This window comes from Dicentrarchus labrax, unplaced genomic scaffold (genome assembly GCF_905237075.1).
Source record: "Dicentrarchus labrax unplaced genomic scaffold, dlabrax2021, whole genome shotgun sequence".
NCBI lineage: Eukaryota > Metazoa > Chordata > Actinopteri > Moronidae > Dicentrarchus > Dicentrarchus labrax.
The window spans coordinates 2,481,239-2,501,930 of record NW_026136720.1 but is presented as its reverse complement, the minus strand read 5'-3'; the positions used below and the strand labels follow the sequence as shown (position 1 = coordinate 2,501,930).

General features: G+C 39.5%; 3 protein-coding genes across 4 annotated transcripts; 1 reads left to right on the top strand and 2 right to left on the bottom strand.

Moving 5' to 3' along the window:
- Positions 1–44: 44 nt before the first annotated feature.
- On the bottom strand, positions 45–8,886 carry LOC127352990 (mixed lineage kinase domain-like protein). Its single transcript, XM_051381913.1, has 11 exons — positions 8,768–8,886; positions 5,687–6,140; positions 5,325–5,402; positions 4,380–4,557; positions 3,739–3,839; positions 3,510–3,645; positions 2,480–2,564; positions 2,231–2,385; positions 2,087–2,136; positions 934–1,071; positions 45–840 (listed from the first exon to the last, which is right to left on the bottom strand). The coding sequence occupies exons 2-11, from the start codon at positions 6,132–6,134 to the stop codon at positions 794–796; spliced, it is 1,416 nt and encodes a 471-aa protein (XP_051237873.1). The 5' UTR covers positions 6,135–6,140; positions 8,768–8,886; the 3' UTR covers positions 45–793.
- A 1,949-nt stretch (positions 8,887–10,835) lies between these two features.
- LOC127353040 (golgin subfamily A member 6-like protein 10) lies at positions 10,836–12,639 on the top strand. Of its 2 annotated transcripts, XM_051381989.1 has the most exons (3): positions 10,836–10,896; positions 11,624–11,866; positions 11,975–12,639. In XM_051381989.1, the coding sequence occupies exons 1-3, from the start codon at positions 10,846–10,848 to the stop codon at positions 12,212–12,214; spliced, it is 534 nt and encodes a 177-aa protein (XP_051237949.1). In that variant the 5' UTR covers positions 10,836–10,845; the 3' UTR covers positions 12,215–12,639. The 2 variants fall into 2 exon arrangements, with proteins under 2 accessions (XP_051237949.1, XP_051237948.1); XM_051381988.1 differs by having other exon boundaries at positions 11,624–12,639.
- Positions 12,640–15,361: 2,722 nt separating this feature from the next.
- Positions 15,362–19,117, bottom strand: LOC127353578 (zinc finger protein RFP-like). The gene is made up of 2 exons (XM_051382912.1): positions 19,003–19,117; positions 15,362–17,671 (listed from the first exon to the last, which is right to left on the bottom strand). The coding sequence occupies exon 2, from the start codon at positions 17,667–17,669 to the stop codon at positions 16,023–16,025; it is 1,647 nt and encodes a 548-aa protein (XP_051238872.1). The 5' UTR covers positions 17,670–17,671; positions 19,003–19,117; the 3' UTR covers positions 15,362–16,022.
- Between the last annotated feature and the right edge of the window lie 1,575 nt (positions 19,118–20,692).

Below are 20,692 nucleotides of genomic sequence, written 5' to 3'. Positions count from 1 at the left end.
AAAGAGAAAAAAGAAGAATTTCTCTCCGTAGTTAAAACGACTGGTTTCAGTTTGTTTATTGTCTTTATTTGTTCATATTTTAGGATTTAAACATCAGCACTGACGTTGCACGAAACACCAGAATTTGTGGTCCTGGTAAACATAAAGACTCAAAGATTTGTAGTTTTTAACAGTTTTTAAAAATCAGGAAACAAAAGGAGAATTAGTTGTAACACTGAGTGTTAACCACTGGGTGGAGGTATTTTCAGTTGTTGCATTTTCAGAGTTGCCGTCATTGACAGTTTATAAGAGACGTGTTAGTAAAAGGTTTGTACATGTGTGACAGTTAAATGCTCCATAAAAGGCTGCGTTCACACTGCGCTCAGTCCCGATTCATCACATCTGTTTCGTCTCAAGCTACTTAAAGGTTCAATATGTAACTTTAATTAAACCGTTACTAACAGCGCCACCAGTGGTCGTTCAGTGAACTGCAGCCAACAGAGACAAACACTGAACGCTGTAAAATAACTGACAATCATATTTAGAATAACGTTACTATCTGCAATGTTCCTATATTTTATTTGGACCGTTAGCTCCATGCTACTAACTTGCTCGCTGTTTACAAATCAGCCATCAACCGACGCCAGAACCTTTCACAAAACAACACACCACGCAGATCCATGAGAAGGTCCCTGGTTTCAACAGTGTGAGACGTTTATACAAGAGTTACAGTAAACCTAGTTGTCGGTGTAGTTTAGTTTCAGTATTTCTCCTCCTGAGGATGACAGAAACGCCCGAGGGATGAAGAGTTTGATCACTCCTCTAAGTTTGTCACCACGTTGCGCAGCTTATCCACCAGCACTGCAGACAGAGAAAGACAGCCACAATTTATCAATGAACAACACTTAACAGAATAGGAAAGACTGTGTAGTGATGAGCGTGGGTGTAACTGACCTCCAGCAGACGGTCTCTGGAAAGTATCGTAGGCCCGGCAGGCGTTGATCAGCTCTTCCAGAGGTTCAGGACAGTCGGGGATCGGCTCCTTATATTTCTCTTGGAACACTTTCTGATAGATATCCTGACTCGACAAACCTGGAGGAAAAGTTAATCCACATTAAAGTCCACATGGAACAGAAATCAGAGAGCTGTTAGCAGTTAGGGAGTCCAGCAGTTGTATGGGACCCTTTAACTAACAGCACCTCCAGACTGAACTGTTAATGTCAAAACAGTCTATTGACTCCAGTTTTCCTTTAACTGTAACATTAAACACAGGATAAAAATTTCCAGGACAACAAACATTATTTCCAGGATATTTGGTCATTTTAATCAATTTGCTGTAATTTTTTTACAGAATTATTTAGTTATTTTAATTTAATTTTAAGTTACACAAACTCAATGTTCTACATTAAAAACATTCCTGATTAAGTATTTTTTACAGGTTTTTTTCACAGTACAAAAAAAATGTCAAAATGAAGTCAGTGTCACTTAAAATAACAAAAGATACTTGATTGAGAATGTTTTTTTTTAACAACAATTTAGGTAGTTTTACTTAAAATTTTAATCAGTTTCAACAATTGTTTGAGTTAAATGAACTTATCTGTTTTCATGGTGTAACCTAAACTTTACAAATAACTGTTTTATTTAGTTTTCTTCACAGAAATGAATGAAATGTGATGAGATATAGGCCTAATGTGTATATATTTTAAGTTATGCACTAATGAAAACATACCTATCAATATTATATTCCATTTCTGACAATAGATCCTGTAAATGTTGATCACTTCGAGCGCCACCATCAGGTCAGCATCTTAATGTAGTTTTAGTGGCCTCAAATTAAGTTTTGCCCAATTTTGTCAATACATTATACGTCTAAAAGTTGAAACAAATGAGCCTTTATTTAAATCGTTTTACCGTGTGTGTGAGTGCACGTAGTTCATGCCTACATAAGTTATAACTTTGGTCACACCACTCAAAACAATCTCTAGACTAGAAGACAAGGAACTTGCAGATGTGACCCATTTTCAGCAACGTGAGTTCAAGCTGACCACAGCCGCTGTTCTCACTGAAAGAGGAAAGTTTAAACAGGTCGTTGGCTGCAGATACACACCTTCAAAAGGTCTCTTACGGGTTGCAATTTCCCACATGACGATCCCAAAGCTGAAAGACAACATTTCCAGAATGAGTGAGGGACCAATTAAAAGTGTGCAGAAGGATGTATGTGCAGAGTTTGACGCCAGAGTTTCACATTCACCTGTAGATCTCACACTCTTTGCTGTACTTGTAGTTGATGTTGCTGAGCTTTTGAGGAGTGGAGTAGCACAGGGACCCGATCTCTTTCTCCTTCGACGACTTCTTCAGCGACTTCTTCAGCGACGTCTCGGTTTTTGCCAGCTCAAAACCTCCCAGCTGAAAAAAATAAAATAAAGCCCCCCAACATCAGCGGCGTCAATTAGTTTTCACCATCAACCTTTAAATCCCAGCGTGCACTGGGCCTCGGTACCTTGACTGTGTAGCCTTCATCCACCAGGAACTTGCTGCTGTTGATGCATCCGTGAACCTTACATTTCTCTTCTGTCTGGTGCAGCCTAAGAGACAACGGGGATAATCATCATGATAGTTCCTTAAATCTAATTCAAAGCTGCTCTAGTCAATATTTTATATATTAACATTAAGTACTTTAAAGGGATTGTTCAGACTCTGACCTGCTGTTTATCTGTCTTGTTTTGGTGTGAGTTGCCGAGTTTTAGAGATTCATAGGAACTATTTTATTTCCACCGAACTACCTCCACCAACCGTAGCTGCAGGTTAGCTATCTCGGTGGTGTCAGGTGAGGCTTTAATGTCTACATCAACATTGACATTCTTACCAAAGTTATTAAAATTGTGTACTTAATTCTCTTTACACCACTTGAATTCAAGAAGGCCTTGTGAACCCCCGTGAAGATTTGGTGAGCCCTAGCAGGAACCACTGGTTCACGCAGTTGTAAGAGGGTGAAGCCATTTGTGATTTCAAGCGTCCAATGCTTGGAAGAGGCGCAACCCCTCAAAATACACCCCTGTGGACATGTACCATTAGCCTGTCTGAGCCATCAGCTTAGCTACAACACAGATACCACAGAAACTTTTACAAATGGCTGTGAATGTACTTCTAGTGACTGTAAAAGCTGCAGTGGACCCTCTGAAGACAATGTCCTTTGCTTGTCTGTGGTTCATTGTTTAAACTTGCAGAGAGGGAGGGAGCTAGCAGAATTGAAGGATGTAGTTACACCAACAGTAACGTTACCATGTTCACTAATAAAAACCATAAAAACAAAAAAATACAACTCACCATACACAAGTCTACACAACATCACATTAACACACTGTGCAATAAACTGCACCAAAGTCAGGAGCACTACTTTGTATCCTCGTCTACCGGATTCGACTTCATCCCAACTACTACTTTCATATTTTCTGCATCGTCAATTCCCTTTTTCTCTGTGTGTTTCTTCATTTCAACCAGACATATAATTAATCATTGTGCGGACTGACCGATAGAGTCCTTTGGCTGCGTCCAGACACATACGAGCTTTCCTGGTCCAGGACAGTTTGCTGTTAGAGTCCAGAACCTGACGCAGACTTCCCCTCTCACAGTACTCCATGATGATGAGGAACTGAGGGCTGGAACCTTCAGGCAGTCACATCACATTACTCTTAGTTTAAAGCTGCAGTAGGTCATTTTTTATAAAAACAAATGACTGACATGCTGCAGTTCGCTTACCTTCCTCCTCCTGGACACAGATGCCAAACATTCGCAGGATGTTGGGCGACTCAAACCGCTTCATGGTTTCAACTTCCTTATTGAAAACAGACTTCACCTCACTACAACAGAAACAAAATATACTACATTATATACAGTCACATGAATCCAACTATACATAATGTACAAAAAAATACTCATAAACTCAAATGCCTATTTCAGGATCATTTATATTATTGAAGCAATAATGTGTTCATCGCGTTAATGTTGCTAATTACTTTATATACAGCTGGGTAGCTTTATTATGCGGTGACTTTACCGCATAATAAAGAAAGTTTAATACAAGATAATAATTTATGTAATCTCGCCTCTTGTCTATTTTACTCTAAACAGGACCATAATTTACTAAATGAACATCATGCTGTATGGGAGAAGACTTGAAACTAGAGACTGAGACCACAAACTCATCAGGAAACTGTTTACCGAGCTCATAAATCAACTGAGAAGTCGTCTCATTTCTCCAGAGAGAAGACTGAATGGTAATGGAGCTGCCCCCTGCTGGCTGTTATATAGAATGCAGGTTGAAGACACTTTACAGACCCAGAAGCTCTGTCTATTATATATACTGTCACTGGTTGAGCACAATCAACGGTGGCACAGACCTCAGGCTGGTGTTCAAAGGGTCAGTGTATCTCTTGATGGCCACCTGGAACCCACAGAACTCTCCCCTGTAGACCTCTGAGGTTCCTGTTGTCATGAAGGGTTTTTTGGGATGTTCGTACTTCAGCTCGTCTGGTTTGATTATCCGAATGTCTTGATCAGTGATGCTGGGCTTATTCACTGTCAAAACACGAGTTATTTTTGAGTAATTATAGGTTTTTTGTCACATTATCATAGAATATATACATTATAGCTGCTTTAACAAGACACTGAGGTCAACCATGTAACTGAGGCAACAGATGACTAATACAAAAATGTAATTAGTTAATTATTGTTATTAGTGTTTGCTTGGTTGTCTGGCTGGATGTGTCTTGGCGTTGCGGTGTGGGTCTGGTGTTGGTTGCTTCGTGGAGTTGGCTGATGGGCTGATTTGTAAACAGCGAGCTAGTTAGTATCATGGAGCTAATGGTCCAAATAAAATATAGGAACATTGCAGATAGTAACGTCATTTTAAATATGATTGTCAGTTATTTTACAGCGTTCAGTCTAGTGTCTGTTGGCTGATGGAACAGGATGATGCTCACTTTTGCCTACAGACTGTGGACTAATGGTGGAGGAAGTAATCAGATCCTTTATAAGTACTAATAGCACAGTGAGAAAACATTGCACTAAAAGAAGAAGTCCACTTAGTCATTTACTGCCAGCCTCAGCCAGTATAATGCAGATCTGCATTAGGGAAAATCAATCTACTCTATCTATCTATCTATCTATCTATCTATCTATCTATCTATCTATCTATCTATCTATCTATCTATCTATCTATCTATCTATCTATCTATCTATCTATCTATCTATCTATCTATGTGCAATAACAATACGATTGCAATACTCTGTGTATTTCCAACAAAGCCACACAGACATATACTGAAGTCTTTTGGTGTACTCACAGATCTCCACAACCTTTTCCACGCTCATTCTGAGTTGTTCGAATTCTTCCTGCTGCCTCACCATGTGTTCCAGGAGCACTGAGGAACAGACAAACAAAAACCGATCAAACAAATCCAACCACACACCAAACACAGCTCTGATTTCCCACCAGACCTTTCATATCTTTATCTTAGTCGTGTTTGGTTGGTCAGACCAAAATTTGGTGAAATGCTTCTGTCACAAGGCCGTTTCAATCAAAATAAGGTTTAGGAACCACTGCTAGTTAGTAGCATGGACCTAATGGTCCAAATAAAACATAGGAACATTGCAGATAGTAACGTTATTCTAAAGTCTAAAAAAACTCAGCATCAGTTTCTCTCACATTCCTGCAGCTCTTTGTCGTCCTGCCTCCCGTCCACCTCGTCTTGTTTCTGTCTGGAGGTAAACTCAAACACCTTGTACAACATGTTCCCCTGCTCCACCTGCAGAGCTCCAGACAGGACCTGAAAGGCATCATTGAGACGTTCGTTCACGCTGTTGAACTCGTCTCCGTGGCTGCCCGAGTTCAGGACGCGCTTTACCCAGCTGGCCTTAGTGTATTTCTCGATGAGCTTCTGTGCTGATTTCAGAGTGATACAGAGTTCCTCGAGAGGTTTCTTTATGTCGGCAGAGATTTGTTCCTTGTCTCTCTGTTTGATGGACCTCACCAGCTCTACCAGGGCTTTGACTCGCTCAGAAACACGCTGGCAGCGCTTCTTATTGGCCTTCACATTCTCCACCAGGGTGTAGATCTCTGTGGCGATGGACAGGATGGGCTCTATGAAGTCCATGACCAGCTGCAGGGAAAGAAAGGAAGTCAGATAAAGTTTAACTAAGCCATAATTAACTTGAACTGGTCTTAATTTAACCAAGTCTGACTTTATTCACAGGAAATAATCTGCTCAAAATTCATCCAAATCTGTGCTTTTACACAAACTTCCAGCAGCTGTTGTGTTCACTGTTTGGGATCATTGTGCAGTTTATCTGTGCATTCTTATAGGAAAATATGTAGAATTTAAATACTTTACACTAAAACGTCCGGATTGGGAAATCAGTCAATCAACAACACTAGTAAATACCCAGAAACAGGTTTCCAGATGAAGAAAGTGGTTTTGGGGTTTAGTTCCTCTTTAATTATCTTGTTATCAGAACATAACAGGTTGTTTGTTAAACCATTGTCACCGTCATCATGTAGCACCACCTACAGAATAAACAAAAAAAACCCCAGTACAGTCCAACGTACAACAAACAGGAAGGATTTTTTTTTAGGGATGCTTTGAATACCAACAAACCTCAATGAGAGCAAATGTGACAAATGTAAAACAACTGTCAATAAAATTAGAATAACCGACAGAACCGTTCCTCTAATTATCTGACGTGAATTCAATTAAAGTGACTGAACTGTGTTATCTGCAGAGAAGATTTCCTATGGGAACGTCTGTCCAGATCCAATCAGAGCGAGGAGATGATTCATCTGGCGATAATTCACGCCGACAGCGGTAACACATCGCCAAGTCCATCACTCACACAACCTGCTGACTGTTTCCTTAAAACCAGTCCTGCTGTTTGAGCCACACCTCTCCAACAAAGAAAATTCACTCTACAGCAGGAAGTGAAACGTGTTGATTCAGTACATTTCAGGAAGTTTGTTGAGTCATGTTCAGGTAATGATATACAATTACAGACTAACTACGGGGGGTTTGCACTCAGACTAGAGTTAGCAGACTGACTCGGCTGTCTCACACAGTTTATAAGCAAACACTTAGTATATGTAGGACCAACAACACCATATACAGTATACTGTAGATAACTGTCTTAAAACAACACTCAGGCTACTAATAGAGGATTCTCCTTCAGAGAACTTTAACTGAAATTGGAAGAAGGACTTTGTGCTTTCACCAAATTCAAACTTTGACCTGATGATGATGCTAATATGTGAATCAAATTCCATGAGAATGGCGCTATAGAAACGTCAGGAGAATTCATTCTCTGGGCAACTACAATTTGTGGCCATTACGTAGTTGTTGACATCCCGAGAGCTATGCTGCAAACACTGCTAATAGATGAAATACCCACATATTGGAAATGTGTCTGGATCACTTAATTAAAGGTCCAGTGTGTAACTTTTAGGAGGATCCGTTGGCTATATAATAAGATAAAATATAATATAATATCCATAGGTACATTTTTATTTATAATCACCTGAATATAAGAATCGTTGTGTTTTTGTTACCTTAGAATGAAAAGAAATAAAAATTATGAAAGAAAATGTGGTAAAACAGTATTTTAATGTCCTTGTCAATGGACACACTTGGATTTATATGTTTTACACTAAGCATGAATTATCTCTGCCATATATATATATATTTTATATATACATTATTTATATATATATAAAAAAAACTCTCGGGGTGGTATCTGTGTGTCATCCTCAAGCTCGGGTCCTCTACCAGAGGCCTGGGAGTTTGAGGGTTCTGCGCAGTATCTTAGCTGTTCCTAGGACTGCGCTCTTCTGGACTGAGGCTTCTGATGTTGTTCCTGGGATCTGTTGGAGCCACTCCCCCAGTTTGGGGGTCACTGCCCCAAGTGCTCCTACTACCATGGGGATGACGCTCACCTTGACCTTCCACATCTGCTCCAGCTGTTCTTTCAACCCTTGGTACTTTTCAACCTTTTCGTGTTCCTTCTTTCTGATATGTTGTACGCTGACCCGGCTAGCATCTTACACCCTGCTACTATGTGCTGGACTGTCTCAGGGGCATCTTTGCATAGTCTGCACCTTGGGTCAGATCTACTCTTATAGATCTTGGCCTCTATGGCTCTTGAACCTAGGGCCTGTTCTTGTGCTGCCATGATCAGTGCCTCTGTGCTGTCTCTGAGTCCAGCCTTTTCCAGCCATTGGTAGGTCTTCTCGATATCAGCCACTTCTTCAATTTGGCAGTGGTACATGCCATGTAGGGGCTTGTCCCTCCAGGTTGTCTGCTCCTCTTCCTCTGTTCTCTCTCTCTCTCTCTCTCTCTCTCTCTCTCTCTATATATATATATATATATATATATATATATATATATATATATATAAAGATATATCATATCCATAAGACATGTATACTATCTGAACAGTATGTTCTCTCCCTCTGCCCACTCGTTCATATGAGCAGGTAAACTCCTCCTTAAACCACAGCTGGAGGCCGTCAGACATTCATGTTGGCAGATAATTATCGCTCTCTGTTGCCTGAAGGGAATAACACGCCTTTGTCTTTCTGTTTCAGTTAAAACCTCAGTGTGCGTCGCTGGGTGAAAGGTGTCCCTTTTTACAAACCTTCTGATCTACGAGCAACCTGCAGCAGACAAACCTGCTCACAGAGTCAACCACAAGAGGACACATACGGAGCAGTCAGCAGATCAAAAACATAAAGATTATTTACCTGTAAGTGGATGTCAGTGGAAGCCTCTCAACGCAGCTTTATGTTTGTGAGTGAGTGCTGGGAGAAAATGAAACTTCAGCCTTCAGCTCCTCCCTCTGCGGCTCACTTCCTATTCCTCTCTGACAGTGTTCCTTCCCCCTTTTGACTGTTGTTCACACTCTGCTGTGACACACCCGGGTGTTATATATCTTATCCCTGAAGCAGAAGCATAACTCATAGCACAGAGGGATGGACGGAGGGGCAGGGCAGATGTGATTGGATTCATGTGAGACACTCATGGTCAACCCACTGACATGGTATACTGTTAGCAACAAGACCTGAACCTGTGTTATTGCACAGAATGATCTTCCCATAAGCTCTCAGTTATTCTTGGGTGTTTTTTTGCCCCGAGTCTGCACACACATGACTATAAGCGTCTCATGATGTTTATAGTATAAACAGCTGCTGTGTATTACTCAGAGTAATGGGGACACACAGATCCATTCACCTCCATTGTATTAGGTTTAATGCAGGAATCTCAAACGCAGATATTTCGAATTTCATCAAATTTGATTAAATAGAAACAAAAAACAGTGACACTGACACAAAAATCATTTTTATTGTCTCCTTGCACCAATCAACTGGCACCCCCATGTGTTGTCGCAATGTTTTGCACGTAATGTAACAGAGCGCACAGCGTGATGACGTTAAAGACGAAAGCTTTAGTCTTCTGCTGACAAAAAGAATGAATGCTCTAGCTATAGTTTTAAGTTTAGATTGATAATGGATAATGGTGGGATAAATAGGGCCTACTTTGGTATTTTTGTTTATTGTGATGTGATTTCTTGGAGTGTCTTGAAATGATTTGTATTCCTAAAATGTGTACATGTCAATAAACCATAGAAATTGAAAAAAGTATTGAAATTGAGTCATAAATAAAAAAGAATATACAGAAAATGTGACCTGTTGTTTCATCAAATTAAAAACAAAACAAAAAAAACATAGTGAAAGAATTAATATTGTAGACTATAGAAACATAAACTAAATATGTCTGGACATATTTCTAAAAATAATTTCGTTTTTTGTTTTTTTATATTTTTATTTCAATATTATTTTTTAAACTGCTCTACTCCTCCGTAACGTAATGTATCATAATGACGTCAGTGATATCTGTTTAAAAGATGATGTGATGTTAAAGATGGAAGCAAAAACTCTCTCTGATTTTTTTTTTTTTTCCGATTGATTTAAACAGGATAAAGTAAAAAATAGCCGCCCATGGGTGGTCAGCTTTTAAAGGGTTAAACATGGCACTTTGAAGGACGTTTTAGATCAGGACACAATTTGAATGTGTTTTATAGATACCTCAGTAGTTTCATTAATTTACCCCCTTTGAAATATTGTTTCAGCCGAGTACCCTGACCAGCAACAGGAGTCGGGTTGATACCACAGACTGTATAATTAATAATGGATGTTGTCTCTGTGACGTCCCAAAAACTGGCAAAGAGGCGGAGCTGAAAGAAGCCTGGTTACTGAAAACAGCTGCCTCTGACAGCCCCCACCTGTCACTCAAACGTGTCCTTAATTATGCATAACTTTAAGCCTTAAAATAATTCAAACAGGTGAGTTTTATAAAAATTCACCCCCCGTACGGTTGTCATGAACGGGTAAATTACAGAGCTATAGAGAGCAAAAGTGTTTTGGTTATTGGAGCACAGAGAGGTCAGGGCTTAGGATGGATCAATTGTTTATCAGCAGGACAGCAAGACTGTTTTATCTGAGCTGGCAAAACACACAAATATGTTTTTATATCAAATATATAGTTTTACTGAGTTTTACAACAGCTGCCAATAAACCAGTAAACCTTAATCATACAGATCAGACAGAGAGCTTGGGCCTCATTTATGAAGGTTGCTATGCACAAACAAAAGTTGCCTTTAATGAGTTCTATCAACAATAAACCAATAAACCTTTTAGTATTGTAGATTATCTGTGAGCAGTGTGGCTGCAGGTCAGACAGAGACCCGGAGAGGTGACGCCCAGAGGAGGGAAGGACAATACCTTATCAGCCCACCTGAGTTAGAGGATAATACATTGCTTTCATGCACACTCCTGCATTAAGACGGACAGCTTGCATCAACTTCCACTTTACAGTAAGTAATCATTTCCTGTCAATATATGAATAATAAATAATGTAAATAATTAATTAGTATAATCGGTAACACCTGTGTTTACCCTACTATTTCATGTCAAAATGGCAAACACCTTGCAGACTCTCCTGGCACACAGGGTTATACCTGGGTCGGGTCGAATGGTCTTTTTTTGCTCATGAAGGTTCCTGACTGAGCCGTAATAGGAGCTATTTGAATTCTCTAAATATTCACAAATACAAACGATCAAAGGACACACACCAGCCTCTAGTTACCATCCCATTTTTATCTTCTGCCATAATTTGTTAATCTGCTTTTATGTTTTGAACTTTGACCAATATGTTAAATCCAGCACAGGCCGACTGTGAATGCCACTGTTGTAAAATCTACTTGTTATGAAGTTGTGAAGCACTTTGTGTACACATAAACTTTATTATATTCAAATAAAGTGAAGTTTATAAGTTGTAGTGTAACACTGTTGGCATTAGTTAGTTAATGATGAGATTCAGTTGCTTTTCACATAAAAATAATTTGCCTCGTGAGTAACAATAAACATAGGACAACAAAAAGGAGGGCTGCAAGTAAAGAACCATAAATAATAGAAAATTAACAATAATAAAATTATATTTCAAACCAAAGAGTCCATTTCATCATCATCGAGACACTCAACACAAGTCTCAACAACATTAATGTCTGAATATGTCCTTTTTCTCTCATGCTGTTTCTCCAGCTGACCATGGAGCTCATAAAACCCTTCTGGACCATCTACAACATGTTTGACAAGATGAAGAACAATAATGAGCAATGCCCCCACGTTATGCAGAGACTCAAAGCTCTGGAGAAACTGGCGCTTTCCATCTTACAGAAGGAGCCAAACCAACTCTCTGATGACGTGAAGGAAGCTTTGGAGAAACTCAACAAGGTTCTGTTAACAGCTGCTGAGCTGATCGGGAAATTCACGCAGACATTCAAGGTGACTCAGATAGTGAAATCCAGCGACTACAAATTAGAGTTCGACAGCCTGAACAAAAGTCTCACTGATGCCTTTGTGACTCTCTCTGCGGCTCTGCATGTCCACCAGGGGAAGAAACTGGACGAGCAGGAGGAGAAGTTACTCAAACAGGATGAGAAGCTGCTCGAGCAGGAGAGCATGCTCATTGAGCAGCAGAAGAAGTTAGCCGCGCAGGAGAGGAAGCTAGCCGAGCAGGAGAGGAAGCTGGCTGTACAGGAAGACAGGCTAGAAGAGCAGGAAGACATTCTGCAAAGAGTGGAATCAAAATTAGTGTATCAAAGCAGAGGGTACTACTGTATTCTGCAATAAAGAAGAGAGTCGTCGGCATAATGTCGGAGCCTCGTGGGAGGAACAGTTGCTTTGTATTCTGATAATGACTTTCTTTTTACTATCAAGTTTGAAATGTTCCTCAGTTAAATAAATAAGCTAAGAGCAGTGCTTTGAGTTAAATGCTAGTGTCAGTATGTTAATAAACTCAGAAATACTATTACAATAATAATAGTAACTACAGGGGGTAATTTCTGAAGAAATTGCAGGTGTGAATTCTGTCTGTCAAAAGGCTGATGCTAAACTGAATTACTGTCTTTAAAATTGTATAAATGATGTGGATAATTTGAAGGTTTGTTGAAAAGCGGAAGTTAAACTGAATTGCTAGCTTTAAAAGTCAAATAATATCAATAATCTGTAAAATGTTTTTAATCAAGGTTTGCTGAAAAAATTTGTTTCACAGAAAAGTGTGTGTGTGTGTGTGTTTGTCTTTATTGAACTTATGCATGTTGGATATTTTTAAATGAACATTAAAACAAATGTCATATACCCCATGCAGTATGCCAAAGAACCCCTAGGGGTGCATGTACCCCCATTTGATAAACACTGCCACAAATCATGAAAAATCTGAACTGGCTGCATGCACACTTGAGCTCATTAAGATATACAGTTTTACTCAGTTTAACAACAGCTGCCAATAAACCAATAAACCTTTAAGCATACAGTCATTAGTATTTTAGATTATCTGTGAGCTGTGTAACTACAGGTTAGACCGTGACCTGGGGCTCATGTATAAACTGTGTGCGGTTGTGATGGGGGAAATACTGTTGTCTGGCTCTGTAACTTCAAAGTACTAAAACTCGCCAGATGTTTCCACTCCAGTTACCGTGATGTATGTATGAACAAACATTATTATGTCCACTGATACACCATTCATAATTCCTGTAGATAATGTTTAACCCAACAGGAGGAAAATACTATTTTTCCCTCCCACCATAACATGTCTGTAATAAGAAGATGTCAAATTAATAAAGAAATCCACTTGGGAAATAGGTACAGGAACCCTCTATATCAGGTAGAGTTAAAAACATAACAGTGATGCAAAGAGCGGTGCTATTTTTCAAAATGAAACAAAACGCCTGGATAGAGTAATAATATTACCAGTAAACATATGCAACAGGGGTTAGGGCACTGGAAATAAACCAAAATAACAGTAAATGAAAAAAATAACAAAAATTCACACTCAATGAAATAAATAAATTAAAAAAATTCACAAATACATATTGAAAGTAAGAATTAATAAGTGAAAAGTGCATTTCTAACATTTCTAAATATTGTAGCATCCCATACTGCACACAGAGTCAGAGCTGAGTTGGGTTTAGAAATGTTTGGATTCTGTAAAAGCTGCAGCTACAATGAACTAAATCAAAGTTTCCTTTACACAGACTTTAAAAGACTTTAAAAGTCTGTTTAAGCAAATTCAGTGATTTCTCTACACATTATATGTGTCATAAAATAGCTGTTGTAAACATTAGACTGGGAACTATGTGGTACTGAATTGTGGAGTTTGAACGTTATTCTCTTTTTTACTAGTTTTGGGTTCAGGATTTTCTTCAGGCTTTCTTCACAGACACTGTGAAACTACACTGCTAATCTATAGCTCATGTTTTATGATATGTTATTATAATCTAATGTCAGAACCGCCGGTTGTAAGCTAAGGTCGGATCTGCCGGTCCAGTGAAATGACTCACGTCACACTATCTGTGTAGATTATTACTGTTTGCTGACTGTTCAGCTCTATGTATGTTTGAGGCAAAGTAATTCAGCTGCTACCTGTTTCCACACAGCAGCTCCTTCCAACCACTAGAGAGGCAGAGAGCCAGTGTGACAGCATGCAGGGAGGTTGGATGTCAGACAGACAAAGAAAAAGGACCGTGGCCACACAACTGTCAGCTGGCAACTGCTCATCCTCAGTAATCGTTATGACTTCTTACTGCTTCTCTACTCTCATCATACGTGTCTTGGGGGCTGATTCTGGGGGGCGTGACTAAGCCATTTTGCGACGCCCATGACTGAATTTTGTGCACGTTTTATGAGTTTTCGGGCATGTTTAGCCCCCCAAAAAGTGTTCAAATGTTAACAGAAAAGCTGATTTTCGCCACGTCGCCATGGCAACGTTGTTCCACACAAATTCTTAAGATTCATAAAATGAAGTCGTCATCGTCCTAAGGAACTTCTGACAGAATTTCAGTTGGATCTGGTCAATTTGCTGGAAGATATACATTAAAGTATAAAAATTACATTTCCTTTCACCACTAGGTGGCACTCTCTGAATATTATCACATAGATGTGTTCAGGGTGGAACTCTTATCAGGCAAGTGAAGTTTGGAGCCAATTAAACAATGTACACTCAAGTTATAGCAACTTTGTGTGTTCTGGCGGTACATCAAAATTTGACGCCACGCCATGGACACGCCCTTTGACAAAAACTCAGCACAATCATGAAATATTATCAACAACATGTTTTGCATTTCCTGACTAAATTTCAGCTCGATTTGATCATCCTACTAGGAGTAGAACATGGAAGTATAAAAAAAGGACATTTCCTTTCACCACTAGATGGCGCTCTCACTATTACTGAATATTATCACATAGACGTGTTCAGGGCGGGACTCTCATCAAACGTGAAGTTTCATTGAGATCAGGTCATGTCCGCAGAACTTATGACAAATCCCTCTTTCATGGCGAGTCGTTAAAATTGCACACCGACGGAATGTCATAAATAGCACAACTTTTAATCATGAATGTCTTTAGACGGCTGTGTCCAAATCTGAAGTCGATCCGATCCATTCCCTAGGTTTGGGATATGGCACCCACTGAATTTTTTATTCGTCTGGATAAGATCTACGCGTGTGCCAATGCATATCGGTGAATGGGGCCCCGGATGGTACAGTTTATGGGCCCCTGAGGGGCCATTTTGCTATGCTCATAGTGGACCCCTAGAAATAGACATTGTTTGCCATGACTGACATGTGTGCCGTGTTTCATGAGTTTTTCGGGCATGTTGCGGCCTCCAAATATGTGATTGGAGTGGCAGAAAAATAATAAAAATTCCTTCCATTACAATAGGGCCTTCGCACGGTCAGTGCTCGGGCCCTAAACATATTCACTTAAAACCTAAATCAGTAGTTTGATTGTTTATAACTTTATTCATTTCTATTTAACCCATTTTGTCCAGCTGGGTTACACAAATATTATCAAATTACTTTTTATCTTTATCGTGTGAATTTAAATTTGACAAAGGTAATCAATCATTATAACCACAACATTTCAACAGTTTAGAATGAACAGACACAATAGGGGAGACATAAAACATTTATAGACAGACAATAATATAATGATATACATAAAAATAAATGAACACATCTGACACTACCAACGGTGTCACATGTGATGGTTATTGGCTACTTTTTGTTTGTTTAATTTTTAAAGAAATAGAGAGAACAGCAAATTACTTTTGTCTCATTTGTCTCTTCAGTAATTTATGCCAGTATGTAGTATACAATATTCTTATATATACAATGATCAGACAATATAAAGGTTTGAATTTGTCACCCAGAAATGTAAAGACTGTGTAAAGGTTTCTTATTCCTGAGTACATTGTTTTCTGATAATGTAATAGTTTTGAAGGCAGGTAATGCAGTTATTAGAATGAATTATGGTGAAATATGATGAGCACATAAGCAGCATTGTGACACATCAAAGGAAAACATATGTTTACTTCACCATTAAATATACATTTATTACATTAAATGATGTGAATCTTTCTGTAGAAAATCAAATGGTTGTTCTACTCAGTGTGATTGACAGGAGAGATGATCAGAGGGGCAGAGTTTTTACCTTTATTATTTTTACAGGGACTAAAGTATGGGTAGAGTTTCTCAGTGAAGGTGCAGCCAGTAAAGGAGTAGATAAGAGCTGCAGCATCAACATCATAAAAGGAGACCAGACCCTCCTCATAATCCACAAACACCCCCACCTTCTCAGGCTGAGACTTCAGAGAGAGACGGACTGCAGGGCCAGCAAGAGCTTTGTATTCATTTTCATTCCTCAAACATATCGACCAGTAACCATCCTGAGGTCTCAGTGTGATTTTTCCCTTCCTGTTGATCGACTCTCTGGCCACTCCTAAATCACATTCAGTTTTCCCTTTAACCTGAACCTCGTAATAAAATCTTCCTGAAGAGAAACTCTGCTTTGCTAAGACATTAGTACAACGATTAAATCTCTCTGGATCGTCTGGGAGTTTCTTCTTTACATCACCATGTTTAACTTGTTTTCCATCATCAGACAGGATGAGTTGGTGATGTGCTGTATCAGGATCTAGTGTCACATCCACTGCATACTGCTGGACCCTCTTCAGCTCGACCTCAGCGAGCAGCTTCTTCATCTGTTTACTGAGCGTCTCCTCCAGCTGGTTCACAGCTCTCACCACAGTCCCCTCATATGAAGGTGGACGGCTGCTGACTTCTGTCCAGTCTTTGGTGGTTGGAGCAGCGTTCAGGGACAGGAAGCTTTGGAGGAGGTGGAGGTGGTCTTCAGACTGTGAGAGCTGGTCCACCTCAGAGCTTCTCTTCTTCAGCTCAGAGATTTCCTGTTCCAGCTCTTTGATGAAGTCTTCAGCCTGTTTCTCTGTCTTTCTCTGCTTCTCTTTGATCGTGTCGATGAGCTCGGCCTGGCTTCTCTCAACAGACTCCTTCAGAGCGGTGAAGACCTGAACACCATCTGCTATCTCTCTGTCTGCACCTTCCTTACTGAGCTCCACTGAGCGTTTGATCTCCTGAACCTTCAGTTGTCTCTTCTGGATCATCTGCTGAATTTCAGCCTCTGTCTTCCCCAGCTCGGCCTTCTTTCCTTCATATTCTTCTTTCAGAGGAACAACATCATGTGTCTTGTGGTCGAAAACAGTGCAGAGCATGCAGACACACATCTGGTCGGTCTTACAGAACAGCTCCAGCAGTTTATCGTGCTTCGTACACATCCTGCCTTCCAGGTTCTCCACAGGGTCGATCAGCTGATGTCTTTTCAGGCCTGACATTGTCAGATGAGGCTCCAGGTGAGTCTCACAGTAGGAGGCCAGACACACCAGGCAGGACTTCAGGGCCTTCAGTTTGGTTCCAGTGCAGACGTCACAGGGAACTTCTCCTGTTTCAGAAACTTGTTGCTCTGAGCTGCTGCTGCTGGCTTTCTGTTGAGCTGACTGTCTGAACTGAGCAGCCATCTCAGAGAATAAAGTATTGACCTTCAGCTCAGGTCTTGTGTAGAAAACCTTGTTACAGTTGGGACACTGACACTGGACATTGATATTCCAGTGTTCAGTGATGCAGGTTTTACAGAAGTTGTGTCCACATGGTATGGTGACTGGATCAGTGAACACATCCAGACAGATGGAGCACAGAAACTGATCTTCAGTCAGCAGACAGCTGGCAGCAGACATATCTACAAAAAGAAAAAACACTGTTAATAGAATTTTTTTAATATAATCCTGAGTTTTGTGAGTTTTGAATTTTATTGTTATATTTACTAAGAAAATCATGAGCTGTGGTTGTTGATGAATTTGATGTTTGAATCTGCATGTATTCTGTATCTGATTTATTAAGACAGTCATGTCCTGGATTATGCTGCCCGTGTAGAAGAGCTCAGAAAATAAGTGATAACATGATCATCTTCATTCCAAAACACAATAATTACCAGGTCATCAGACACTAATGCTTTGAGTTATGGTAAATGGGAATCACACAAAGTGAGACTCAGAGTGAGACTCAACAATCAACTATCTGTCTACAGAATGACTGACCCCACCTTTATATTGAAACCATCAGTTCAAACTGTTGGATTATCATAGATCTGAATATGGTTCCACGTTAATGACAATAATTATTGTAGGGTACTGCCCTCCTGTGTGTTTTGACTTTAGTAGTTTTGGAACATTATTGAGTGCAGCTTAGTAATTCAAAGCACCAGATTTGTACATTCAGAGTACGCATTAGGATAATAACTGTAAGTAGCTAGCAGCCTGTATTAAATGTTAAAGTAAATGGGAATCAAACAGTATATTGCTTGTGTTGCAGCTCAATGCACCTTGTGGAATATTCTAGTATTGCAGCTCATTTCCACATTATAATTTCTGCAAACCTTAAATGTTGATTTAAACTTCTAGCAGAAAAACTGCTGTATGTGTGGATGTAAGAGTCTGTCTGATAATCTTGTATTTTTATTTTCACTCGGATTGCCCTCAATGCTCAGTCAGGGGTATGTTAGAGAACAGGGCAGGACAGACACAAGCTACTGCAACAGGTGAAGACGGAGTGGTAGTTCAATGAAAAAAGAGGAGGAATAAACACGGAAGATGAGAGACAGTTTTCATGAGCAATAATAGAAAACATCACATGAAATCAGACAGTATATGTCTAATGAAAAACCTATTTATTAAGATGCTGGACATTAAAATGGTTAGAGACATAACCGTAACTAGCCAGAGTGCAGTCGCTGTGATTTGGTATTTAAGTCTGTTTTGTACTTTATGTTTTTATTGAAAATGACACACTGACATACATCTTTCTAAAACAGATGAAACAAAGGCAGATTCTGGTTTTAATCAATTTCAAGGTTTCAAGTATATTTGTCATTCACAACAAGGTTGTAGATGAAAAGTTGGATATAGTTCCCCATATCCTACTTCTAAAGAATATTAATCAAATAAAACAACTACTTAAGTTTGACCAAATATTTAGTTAGTGCATTTTCTCTTTGTAGGGCAGTGGACTCACCAGAGTTTGGCAGAGATTCTGCTGTTTAGTTGAGAAAAACCTGATGGATTCAGTTGAATTTGTCTTCAGAGAGAAACAGAGAGACCTGTCTCGACTGCAGCTCTGCTGTCTTCAGACAAACTTTCACTTTTATTGGAAGAAATGTGTCACTGAAGCTCTTTCAGTGTTGCTCCTCCTCTCAGTGCAGATCTGTGAGTGAGCTATTATTGACTGATTGGTAAATACCTTTGGAACAAGATGATTTTTGACTTTTTTTCCTACAATTTGAGTCTACAGCAGGCAAACAAACATACAATAACAAACAGACAACATAAGAAAAGAGGTCAGTGTAAGATATTCAGGAACATACTGTATCTTTAGATCAATATTCTACAACGCTCCCTTTACAGTCCCTCTACAATCCCACAAACACTCCAATGTTCAGCTCACTGTTTACTCTGTAATTTCACTTTCTGCTGCTTTCCAAACTGTTTACCATCTTTTCTTTATGTGACAGATTTCTTACTGATCACATTACAGGAAAAAATACAGAAACACTGAGAGGGAAAACTTTTGTCACTGGGCCACAAGTAGGCTTCTCTGTGATTCTGAGGTTTCAAAAGTAGTAAAGTAAAATATTTCTTTCAAAGAACTCTTAAGTGAAATTACAATTGTTCATTTTAGAAAAAGCTCCTCACTCAGAGAGAGTAGTAGGCCTCAACAGTGTGTCTATGAAAACAGGATTTATAATTATTATTTCCATGCATGATGAATCTTAAACTACAAACATTTTAAAGTCATGTGGTGTCACAGTCTGTGACGGCGTGGCACGCAGGTCGATAGTCACATAACTGAGGTTTTTGTGAAATAGCACACAGTACATACGTCTCTTGACTTGAACTGTGCTTCCTTGTTCGCTTTAAAGTAGAGCTGGGCAATAAACTGATTGAACTGATCAATTAAAATGTATGTGAAAAATAGATAAAATATGAATTTTACAATTTACATCTGAAGTCACTCTCTACACAGAACATGTAGAATCATTTTCCCACAGTAGCTCATAAGAGAAAAGATTGTTTTTAAGAAGCAGACCACATGAGACATGATTTTAGACTGGTGTTACGTGCAATACAACTTGCAGAGTCACATTTTCATCTTATCATCAGATGAGATGATAAATGTGATTGTTCTGCTTACCATGCAAGCAAAGGGATGTTTCCGTCTTCTACGGTCTACTTGCACTCTGGACATGCCCTAAGGAAAAGATTTGTCACAATCTGTGCTTTAGTTTAATTATGTGATTGTCTACATGTATGCCATGCCCTCACAGGCTTTGACACCATGTAGCTTTCATGGGAAAAGGGAAGACGAGACCCACCTTGTCTCAGATTACAGTTACAGTGATCAGCCCTAACACAGTGAGCAATGACAGTGAATGACACTGATTATCTGATATCTTATCAGACCTCCTGTCAGTGGGGGGATATACCAGGCAGCAAGTAAACATTTTGGCCTCAGAGTTGATGTGTTAGAAACATGCAGCGTGAGGATCTGAGCAACTTTGACAAGGGCCACATTGTGATGGCTAGATGACTGGGTCAGAACATCTCCAAACCTGCAGCTCTTGTGGGGTGCTCCCGGTGTACAGAGGTCACTATCTATCAAAAGTGGTCCAAGGCTCATTGATGCACGTGGGGAGGGAAGGCTGGCC